General features: G+C 43.7%; 1 protein-coding gene across 1 annotated transcript in view; it reads right to left on the minus strand.

The window, feature by feature from the left end:
• The window catches only part of GALNT15 (polypeptide N-acetylgalactosaminyltransferase 15), a 66,759-nt gene that overhangs the window by 15,034 nt on the left and 40,071 nt on the right, over nucleotides 1-11,654 (minus strand). The window contains exons 4-6 of the mRNA XM_007936668.1: nucleotides 9,156-9,323; nucleotides 3,748-3,865; nucleotides 2,045-2,239 (exon numbers count right to left, since the gene is read on the minus strand). Of these exons, the coding sequence (XP_007934859.1) occupies nucleotides 2,045-2,239; nucleotides 3,748-3,865; nucleotides 9,156-9,323 (481 nt within the window). The remainder of the gene's footprint in view (nucleotides 1-2,044; nucleotides 2,240-3,747; nucleotides 3,866-9,155; nucleotides 9,324-11,654) is intronic.

Genomic DNA, 11,654 nt, shown 5'->3' on the forward strand with positions numbered 1-11,654 from the left:
TTTCCGAGGCAGTATCACTACGGAAGTAGGATTGCCCAACCTTCACAACAACAATCTGTAGTGATACTGCCTCGGAAACCCAAGGAGGGGTCACTATGAGTCGGGTCCGACTCGCCGGCACGTAACAACAACAATGGCTAATGATCATGAACATTTCTTCATGTGTTTGTTAGCCGCCTGGATATTCTCTTTGGTGCAGTGTCTATTCATGACCTTCTGCCCATTTTTTAACTGAATTATTTGTCTTTTTGTTGTTGAGGTGTTATAGGTTTCTATAAATTTTAGAGGTAAGTCTCTTGTCAGATATGTTGTTGCCAAATATTTTTTCCCAATCTGTAGGTTCTCATTTTAATCTTTTGGAGAAGTCTTTGGAAGCACATAAAAAATTAATTTTTAGAAGTTCCCATTCATCTAGTTTATCTTTTGCTGTTTGCACATTTTGAGTTATGCTTGATATTCTATTTACACCATATATTAGGGAGTGGCTGGTGGATTTGAACTGCCAACCTTCTGGTTAGCAATTAAGTGCCTTAGATACTGTGCCACATAGTAAACTATTTAGTCATACTGCCACTTCAAAAGGAAGGCTTATCAAATGAAGAAATAGAATCACTGAGTTGTTAAGGAACTTTCAATATCATACAGCCAAAGAGCCAATATGCGAACCCAGGCATTCTTGTTCATGGACTCCTTGGTTTTAACCATTAGGCTATATGTCTTGTAGAGTGATGTCTAGAGTTGGTCACATCCTCCTACTTCTTCTAGGTGGAGAAGGAGGAGACTGCAGAATAACAAATATGCTACCTAAGAATTGAGTGGAGTCCTTGTGAGAATTTTCCTTTCATTTCAGAGCCCTTCTTAGAGTAATTAAAGAGGCTGCCATCAGCAGCATTGCTCCAGTATTGGGAAAGGGGCCAGTGCCATTCTGGCACTGTAACAATGTGACTATTTCACAGGATGAAGAGGGGGTGCTAGACTTTCCAGACCTTGGGAATTACTGTTGAGCTCGGGAAGTTTGTGAGTCTTTAACACTTCTCCCTGTTAATAAAGCAAACAAACTTGAATCTTGGAGGAGACCTAATCCAATCAGTCCTGGACCCCTACACCTCCAGGTCTCTGACATCAGTATTCCTCCTATGAGGCCCTGGAGTCTACTCTGACTTGGAAAAGAGCCTTTACCTAAGGGTGTGAAGTTTCTGGAGAATCAAGAAGCAAGTGCACAGGTGGGCAAGAGGCAAATCTCTGGGGACCAGGGAGCAAGGGGAGGCACTGGGGCACCTCCACAGGGTACCCCTCTCAGACATTCTCTTGTCGTCTGAGAAAGGCCTGTTAGTAGGCACAGTTCTTCACCCAGTAATGTGAGCTGACAAGGGGCTCTTGGGAGCTGTTGCAAGATCCCAGCAATGTAGGCTGACAAGGGGCTCTTGGGAGCTGTTGGAAGATCTTTGTGGGTCCTGAAATCTTAACTGGAGGCCTCCACTCCAAACCCAGCAAACATTAATGTACTCCCACATCATATATTAAATAGCATTTAATGTATCACTCCTTAAGAATTGAGTGTCAGTTGACTAGTTAACAATGCATCATGTTTGTAGACATTTAATTCAATGTTTAACATTTTTTTAAGTGTTTTTTTTTTCTTTTTTTGACTCTTCATATTTAAAATTTTTACACCTATGGTTATTTGCTGTCTTAGGTAATTTCACAGCTTCAAGCACAGTGTCCAGAATGACTGTGCCCTGGCAGGCCTATTTCAGTGCCCACCCCCACCCAGTCCTCCTCTGCTCTCTGGTGAAAGATTGCATTCCATCAAGGAGACAACAGCAGGGAGTTCCAGGCCAAGATTGGCCATAATGTCCTGTGGAGAAGCTTGAAAGACAAAGGATGGCCCTGTCAGGTCAGATGAGCCAGAGGAGCAGGAAACTGAAGGGAAGCTCAAGCCAAGAGCTTCTATTCTCCCCTCCAGGCTGCAGGGAGCTGACCAGGCACCCAGTTGGTGGCCTGTGGTGGGCACAGAGGAAGCCTCCTTCAGCTCTCTCCTTACCTGGCTCAGGGAGAAGGCCTCTGGGCTGTGCTTGTAGAAGGTATCTTTGAATGACCCCAGCCAGGTCTCAGCAATGCGAACCTTGCTCCGCAGGGTGGCCTCCTGGTCAAGGAAGGCATGAGCATCTTGATTTCCATAGACCTGCCCTACTCGAGAGCAGGGAAGGATCTCAATGGAGCCACCACAGAGCCAAGCCTGCCATGAAAGAAGAAAATTGTCTCCACTTTCAAAAACAGTGGGAAGTAAGGGATCTGTCTGTGAGATGCTGGCAAATGACAGGAAATGATAAGCACAAAATTAAAGAGTGTTAGTCCTCAGGGTAAAATAGGCTGTCCAGATCTGGAAGTTCTAAAGAGGGGAGTGACAAGATGACAAGAACAGGGGGTGGTTGCCCAGGCAAGGACCTGTGGGGTGGGGGTGGGGCTACACATAGGCACCTACCTGAACATGTCTCCCTTGAAACATGTGCAAGATCTCAGTGCATACGGAGATGTAGCCATGTGGATTAGCACCCCATGCCCCAGAGCACGCTTCCTTAGGGGCAGAGATGTCCTTTGTGGTCAGGGAATTCCTAAAAGCTTGTGAAGTCTCTTGCTGCACAGGCACCAAAAGCCATTCGTGGTGGAGATGAAAGCAGGCTTGGCTTAAACCTGGGCTTCACTACTTTAGGAAAGTTCTCTCTGCTTTCCACTAATTCTCTCACCTACTCCCAAATGCCTGACAGTCATTTGATAGTACTCCTTTCATTCTATACTTGAGGATTAAGGTCAAAATGAAAACGTTTCTAGGATCGGCAGCATATGAACTGAAAGACACTAAGGCTGGGGTTCTCAAATTGTGTCAAGGTGCCACAGTGAACTCAAAGGGGCACCTTGGGATATTTTAAAATTTCCAGAGAAATGCCTGTGCAAACTACAAGCTCGAGTACTTCAAGTTTCCACATTAGGCCACAGCTATGTCTTTGCCAGGTTGGGTATTTGGAGGTTGCTGTGATAAAAAGCAAGCACCAACAAAAAGCATTGTGGGACAGGAAATGAGGTGGTAGGGTCCAATCTGATTCCAAGGTCTGAGGTGGTGTGGTGCCCAACAGGCACTAAGTTGTTAGGACAATTGTTTATTAGATTGTTTGGACCTAACAACTTAATACTCAGGGCTGTGAGGTGTTTATTTTGGCCTGACAGTAAGAATGTGCAGAAACCTTTGCACTAAGGTGTTGCTAGCAGCCATTGAATTGGCTCCCAAAACAATTCCTAGTCCATCTTAGTCTGGAAGCTCTGCTGAACCCTGTTCAGCATCACCACAATGTACAAGCCTCAACTGACAGATGGGGTAGCAGATGACAGATGAGGCTCAATGGCCGGGAATCAAACCCAAGTCTCCCGTGTGGAAGGTGAGGATTCTATCACAGAACCAGCAGTGCCCCTTGCACTGAGGAGTAAATGACTGGTAATACGTCCTTTCTTGTGAGCAGGTTTGGAGAGTGAATTCTGAGGAAGGGAGACTGGGAGTGATACCAAGGTAGGCCATTAGAGAGATGGGAAAGGGGAAGAAACAGGAGGTCAGAGACACCACATTATAAAGAGTTTAAAATTTGCCTACAGCCTCATCTATGACCAGTAACATTCCTAATGTTGCCTCCAAGCTTTGACTGTACCTTCTGTTTCAGAAAACCCATCTTTGTCCTCCCTCCATCCAGGGCATACCTTGAGAGACAGTTCGAGGTTTCCGCCACCCAGCAATGACATGAGAGGGTCATATGCTCCAGTATTTTGGAAGTAATGTCTGTCCATCGCCACGACCCCACCTGGCACCACAGGGCTCCTAGACACAGAAAATGGGGCAGAGGCTGCAGCTCAGAACTGGACCTATCAGGTGAGGTTGAGGGGCTTGGGGTTTACCACGTGGGTGCTCCAGTGGCTGAGAGGGGACTTTGGGCTCAGACAGACCTCAATGTCTTTACTTGCAAGACTGGAGCAAAACAACAATGAAGTATTTATTTTATTTAAGTCTGGAAATACTAGTATTTTATGAAAAAAAAAAAAAAAAAAAAAAACCAGCTATGGTTGTCTGGGCCTTTTTTACCCTGTTCTCAGGTACTTCTCCTACAGAGAGGGCCCAGGCACTGCATCTGAGGCCACCCTGCCCTCTGGCTTGAGTCTCTCTAGAGAAACATTTGTGAAAGAAGGCCACAGTTAAGATGAGTTATCTTGAGGGAGGTAGGGTCTGGCCTGGACAAAGGGAAGCAGTCAGGCTCTTTCTCCCTCTCTTCTATTCCCTTACCTCACTCTTCTCTTTTTCTTAATGAGCATCTACTCGCTTCCTGGTTCTAAGATGAATCTAGTAGGGAGTCTGGAAGTAGAGAGGTCTCCACCCAGCCCTGGGGGAAATACACATGACTTACAAACCCTGGCAGCTAGAAATCTTGAACTAGGGAAGAAAATTAAAATGACAAGAATATCCTTCAGAAGTAGTTTTTAACTGGAATTTGTAGCCAGAGGCTTTTGAACACATCACTATTCAGGACAAAACTTTAATGTAACTAAAACTCTGTTTATCTCAAGATGTAAATAATTCAGAGCATAGACTTTTTAATAAAATCAAACCAAACTCACCTCCATGGAGTCGGATCTGACTCATAGCGACCCCTTCTTGTGTTTTTGAGGCAGTATCACTATGGAAGCCGATTGTCCAACCTTCCTTCCAAGGAGTGGCTGGTGAATTTGAACCGCCAGCCTTCTGGTTAGCAGTCAAATGCCTTAGGCACTACACCACCAGAGCTCCAAGACTTTTTAATAGCAAAAAAAAAAAAAAAAGGGGGTGGGGTGGGGGTTGGGGTGTAATAATATTTTTTTAAAATTATACTGGCCTTTAAGGTGCTTAAACTAAAACCAAACTCACTGCCATCAAGTTGATTCTGACTTATAGTGACCCCCACTGGGTTTCCAAGACTATAAATCTTTATGGAAGCAGACATAGGAGCTCTGGTAGCATAGTGGCTAAGACACTTGCCTGCTAACCAGACGGCTGGCGGTTCAAACCCACCAGCCACTCCTCGGAAGGATGGTTGGGCAATCCTACTTCCGTAGTGATACTGCCTCGGAAACCCAAGGAGGGGTCGCTATGAGTCGGGGCCGACTCGACGGCACATAACATAACAACAACAGTGACCCCCACTGGGTTTCCAAGACTATAAATCTTTATGGAAGCAGACCGCCTCATCTTTCTTGCATGAAATGGCTGGTGAATTAGAACCACTGATTTTTTGGTAAGCAGCCAAATGTCTTAACCATTATACCACCAGAACTTTTTTTTCTCTTTTTTTAATTTTATTTTATTGTGAGTTGGGTGAAAGTTTACAGAGCAAATTCACTTTGCATACAGCAGTTCACACACACATTGTCTCATGACATTGACTACAATTTACCCCAATGCAATAGCTCCCCTCCCACTTCCTCCCGATAGTTACCTCTTCTCTGTGTCGATCCCTTCATGCACTCCTGTCCCCCCACCAGAGCTTTTAAGGTGCTTCCAAAATATCAAACCAAACTCACTGCCGTGGAGTCGGCTCCTTACATTATATCAAAAGTGAAAAGAAACATTATTGCAGTTATTACTAGATTCAATTTCCAACTCTTCCACTTACTATTTGTAAGATCTTGGATGAGATATATAATCTCTTTGAACTCAGTTCCCTCACCTCTAAATTGGGCATAATAATGTTAAGTCCTGTTGAGTTGGCTCCGACTCAAAGTGACCTCATGTACAACAGAACAAAACACTGCCCAGTCCTGTGCCAGCTGCACAATCCTTGCTATATCTGAGCCCATAATTGTAGCCACTGTGTCAATCCATCTCATTGAGGGCCTTCCCCTTTTTCATTGACCCTCCACTTTACCAAGCATGATATCCTTCTCCAGGTAATGGTCCCTTCTGACAAGACCAAAGTAGATGAGATGAAGTCTGGCCATTCTAGCTTCCAAGGAGCATTCCGGCTGCACGTCTTCCAGGACAGATTTGTTCATTCTTCGGGCAGCCCATGGTACTTTCAGTATTCTTTGCCAACACCACAACTCAAAAGTAGCAACTCTTCAGCATTCCTATTTCATTGTCCAGCTCTTATATGCATATGAGGTGATTGAAAATACCATGGCTTGGGGTTAGGTGCACCTTAGTGTTTAAAGAGATATCTTTGCTCTTCAGCAAAGACTTTAAACAGGTCTTTTGCAGCAGATTTTGGGAAGATTAGAAGAAGTCGTGTAAAGTGCTTAGGATTGTGTGTGCACATGTTTCATGCTTACTAATTTTGGTATTACAGGTCCACTAACCCTTATTTGAAATTTATGGGGCCAGTGTGTTGGGCATACATCATATATTACATAATAGTCTATTGTGGTTATGTCTGTGTGTCAACTTGGCTAGGCCTGGTTGAGTGGCTGGGCAGCTGGTGGTAGTTATTCCCCATGATGAGATTGGCAATCAACTCCATGGTGGGATCTACCACAAGCAGCTGAGTAGCTGCCTTTGGGATGTGGTCTCCTTCCTGTATATAAGGAGAAGCCTTGGGAATGGTCTCTGGTTTATGGCACACTTGGACCCTGAATGTAGCCGTATCATTGTTGAGCAGCCTGCCATGCTCTGCTGACCTTGGGACTTACAATGGACTTAAATTAATGGCCTGCTGTGTGGTTTGATAATATCAGGACTGTGCCTTTTTACTTGTCAACCTTGGGTTTGTCAGCCTCAGCAGCCAGCAGCTGTTTGAGTGAAGAAACACCTCTAGCTCCAGTGAGCCGGGAGCAGGAGGCAGAGCTGGACCCCAAGATTGAAGGGCTTTCACCGCCCCCCCCCCCAGAGCCTGGCACTTGAACTTGAACTTAAAGCCTCCAAATTTTAAGAATAAACTTCTGCTTGTTAAGGCCTCCCACTTGTCAGAGCAGCACTAGATAACCAGAACACAGTCACACTAGGGTCTGGGCCAGCACTCCTTGATCAAATACATTACTACTTTTTCAGTGAAATGCATAGTCAAAGGAAGTGGAATAAATAAAGGCTATGCAGACACCCAGGTCAGTTCAGGGCAGTTTCTACCACCAAATGAGTTATGAAAAAAGTTTAGTTTTCATACCCCTTAGATTTTGGAATTGAGAAGATGAGACTAAAGACTTGTATTTAAAACCCAGCATAGGAGTGAGGTCTTAGGAGCCTGATTTTCATTGTTTTAATTGTAGATCTACCTCTTATTAACTTTATGAAGTTGAGCAAGTCATTTAATCCATATGTATCTCAGTTTTTACATTTGTAAATGGGATTGTTAACAGGAACTACTTCACGGAACTATGCTAAAGTTTGAGTTAATATGTGTAATGTGCTTATACCAGCATCTACCACATAGTACTTGGTCAGTAAATATCACTTATGATTATCATTTGTGTATTACAAATGATCATTTCCTTTCTGGAATTTTCTCTGCATCTATATGTAGTCTGCACCCAACGATGTTGTAATTCCTCATTTGGTGCTCTTTAACCGGATTGCTGACAGCAGTGCCCTCAGTGATGTTTGAGCATTCAGAGTGGGGAGATGTAGATAGAAATGGAAGATCCTGTGTGAGGCGGAGTCTGGGGTCCAGATGTGGAGCCCGAGGCCTCAGTGAGGCTCACGCAACAGCAGGGTCTCAGGACAGCATGGGTTGCTCAGGCAAAGATATCTGAGCCTACTCTGGCTGGATCAGGAGAAAAGCTAACTTTGCCTGAGGTGGTCCCAGCTGCTATAAGTACACTCCCTTAGGAAGGTCGCTGGAAGGCCTGTTTGTGTCTAATGCCTTCATCCATGTCCCTGTGCTAGGCATGTGGGCAGTACTCCAAAATGACTTATGGCGTAGTGCCTAAGGCACTTGACTGCTAACCAGAAGGCTGCGGTTCAAACCCACCAGCCACTCCTCGGAAGGAAGGTTGGGCAATCCTACTTCTGTAGTGATACTGCCTCGGAAACCCAAGGAGGGGTCGCTATGAGTTGGGGCCAACTCCACGGCAAACAAAAACAACAACAATTTGGTTGGTATATGAAGACAGTCTACCGAGGCAGATAACACTTCCCATGTACACCACAAGATCTCTGGTCCCACAGGCTCCTCTTACAATGTGACACTGACACTACTTCCATTGAGAGGAATCTGGGTGGAATGGCATCTGTGATGGAAGTGACCCAAGACGACTTCTGAGGCTTGGTCATAAAAAATGGTACAACTTGCTTCACCTGGCTCCCTTGGAGTACTTGCTTTCAGAGCCCAGTGCCATATGTAGCAAGCTCCAACAAGCCTATCCATGTGAAGAGAACTCATGGACTGAACCCTTGAAGCAGTTCCAGCTCACAGCCCCAAATTAGGCTGCTGACTTGAGAGAAAACAACTTCGAGAAGATTCCTGCCCCACCTGTTAAGTCATTCCCAGGTGATCTAATCTTCCTGCCTGAGGCCTTAGATACTGTGGAACAGAGACAACCAACCCCACTATACCCTTTCAGAATTCATGAGCTGACATATGAGCTTAACAAAGTAGTGATGTTTTACACCATATGTTTGGGGTGGTTTGTTATGCGGCAGAAGAGAGCTAGAACATCTACTTAAATGGAATAGCTGTGTAAAATACAAATATGTGAGAATAAGCCATAAAGTATTTTGGAACGTATCATAGCTTAGAACTCACCTAGCTAAAATTTTCCTGTTTCCTGAGGCCAAGGAGTTTACAGTGTTGCCTGGTAAGTTAGAGCTGGGTCAAGATCCCAGCCCAGGCTCTTTCACTTCCCCTCTGCGGCATCCCTTGGAGCTAAATGGAAGAGCCTCAGACTCCTCTAACATTAAAATAATCCTAACACCTACAGAAGAGTGGCTGGCACTCTCAAAATGTTTTTCATATATTAGCTCATTCAATCTTCACAACAACCTTATAAGGTAAGTACTATTATTATCATTAATTTACTGATGAGGAAACTGAGGCACAGATTAAGTAATTCACTGAGAAATTGTTGGAGTCAGTATTAGCCCCCTGACATTCAGGCTACAGAGTCCATCCTGAGGAGGCAAAGGAAAAGCAGGTTGGGTGGCAGGGCCTTACCTGATGGGGCTGATGGGAGACTGGAGGGCTTTCCTTTCATGCTCTGGCAAAGGCTCCCAGTGGACATCCAGCTTCCAGTCCAATACTCCACGTTTCAGGTCCTCAGATGGGTAATACTGGAATGTCTTCCAGTCAATCACATCTATGACTGGAGACACCACCCGACTCCTGAAAAGAATTGTGGAATTGGATATAGGGACACAAATCATTCATTTGCTGGTGGAAGAAAGCATAATCTAGACATGCACTGCCCAAGATGACAGTGACTAGCCATATGTGACAAGGTTCCTAAGTAGCATAAACCACTTTCTTTCAACTACTGAGATAATTAAAAAACAATTGCAGCAGTACAACTGGATTCAGACAGGGACCTGGAACAAAGGATATCATTGCTGATGTCAGATGCATCTTGGATGAAAGCAGAGAACATCAGAAAGATGCTTACCTGTGTTTTATTGACTATGTAAAAGCATTTGACTGTGTGGGTCACAACAAATTATGGACAAGATTGTGAAGAATGGGAATTCCAGAATACCTCATTGTGGTCATGTAGACCCTGTACACAGATTAAGAGGCAGTCATTCAAAAAGAAATTGATTTTAAATCAAGAAAGGTATGCATCAGGATTGTATCCTTTCACCATACTTATTCAATCTGTATGTTGAGCAAATAATTCAAGAAGCTGGACTAAATGAAGAAGAGCATTGCATCAGGATTTGGGGAAAATTCAACAATCTGTGATATGCAGATGCCACAATCTTGGTTGCTGAAAGTCAAGATGACTTGAAGTACTTGCTGTTGAAGACCAAAGACTACAGTCTTCAGTATGGGTTACACCTCAACATAAAGGAAAAAATCCTCACAATTGGATAAATAAGCAGCATCATGGTAAGTGGAGAAAAGGTTAAAGTTGTCAGGGATTTCATTTTACTTGCATCCACAATCAATGCCAATGGAAGCATCAGTCAAGAAATCAATGAATCATTTGGCAATCAAATGAAATCATTGGGCAAATCTGCAGCAAAAGGCTTCTTTGAAGTGTTAAAAAGCAAAGATGTCACTTTGAGGACTACAGTGCACCTGACACAAGCCGGGGTATTTTCATTTGCCTCATTTGCATGTAAAAGCTGGACAATGAAAGAGAAAGACCGAAGAACTGATGCCTTTGAATTGTGGTGTTGGTGAAGAATACTGAATATACCATGACTGCCAGAAGAATGAACAAATCCACCTTGGAAGGATTACAGATGGAATGCTTCTTACAAGTGAGAGTGGCCAGACATTTTCTCTCGTACTTTGGGTATGTTATTGGGAGGGACCAGTCCTTGGATAAGGATATCATGTGTGGTTGAGTAGAGGGTCAGCAAAAAAAAGGGAAGATCCTCAACAAGATGGATTGGCACAGTGGCTACAATAATGGGCTCAAAACATAGCAATAATTGTGAGGATGGTGGTAGATTGGGCAATGTTTCATTCTGTTGTACATAGTGTCACTATGAGTCAGAACCAACTTGACAGCACCTAACAACTAACCCAGAGGTGCCATGGAAGAAAGTCCTGGTGATCTGCTTCTGTAAAGATTAAAGCCAAGAAAACTCCATGGAGCAATTCTATTCTGTAACATGGGGGTCCTCATGGGTCAGAACTATATTAATGGCAAAAGTTTTTTTTTTTTTTTCCCCAGCCACATGTAGCTATGTGATATTTAAAACGTGATTTGAGATGTCCTATAAGTACGAAAGGAGCTTTGTGGTGTAGTGGTTAAGGCATTTGGCTGCTAACCAAAAGGTTGGTGGTTTGAACCCACCATTTGCTCCATGGAAGAAGGATGAGGCAGTTTGCTTCGCAAAGAATTATAGCTTTTGAACCCCAATGGGCATCTCTATGAGTTGGAATTCACTCAATGGCAGTGAGTTTGGTTTTTCGGTTTATAGGTTTAGTAACCCCCCCCAAAAAAGTTGTAAAATATCTCAATAACTTCTTATATTGATTTTATGTTGAAAGGCTATTTTTTGCATGTCTTGGGTTAATTAAAGCATATTATTTAAAATTTTAAGTTTCATACGTGGTTCATGTTGTTTTTCTATTAGACAGTGCTGTTCCAGAAAAAGAATTGAGGTCCATTTCCCTCAAGAGCATGACTCTTTCTTTCTTTAACAACCTTTTTTGATAGCACCAGGAAACAGGAGGATGGAGGTCTAGCCTCAGCTCTGCCACTAATGCAGTGGAAGAAAGGCCTGGAGATCTACTTCCACTAGATCACAGCCATTGAAAACTCTAGGGACACAGTTCTACTCTGATACACATGGGGTCGCCATGAGTCAGAACCAACTCAACAGCAGGGGGCAATATTCCTGGTGTCGATGCTTGTATGTATGTGCATGTTATGTCTGCAAGCAAACCAAAGTCCTGAATCTGGATTTATTTGCTCATTTACTGCTGCTGCTGGTAATTTCACTTCAGCTTTCTTTATATATATATATATATATATATATATAT

The sequence above is a fragment of the Orycteropus afer genome, unplaced genomic scaffold (genome assembly GCF_000298275.1).
Source record: "Orycteropus afer afer isolate SDZICR_OR568_19922 unplaced genomic scaffold, OryAfe1.0 scaffold00003, whole genome shotgun sequence".
NCBI classification, from domain to species: domain Eukaryota; kingdom Metazoa; phylum Chordata; class Mammalia; order Tubulidentata; family Orycteropodidae; genus Orycteropus; species Orycteropus afer.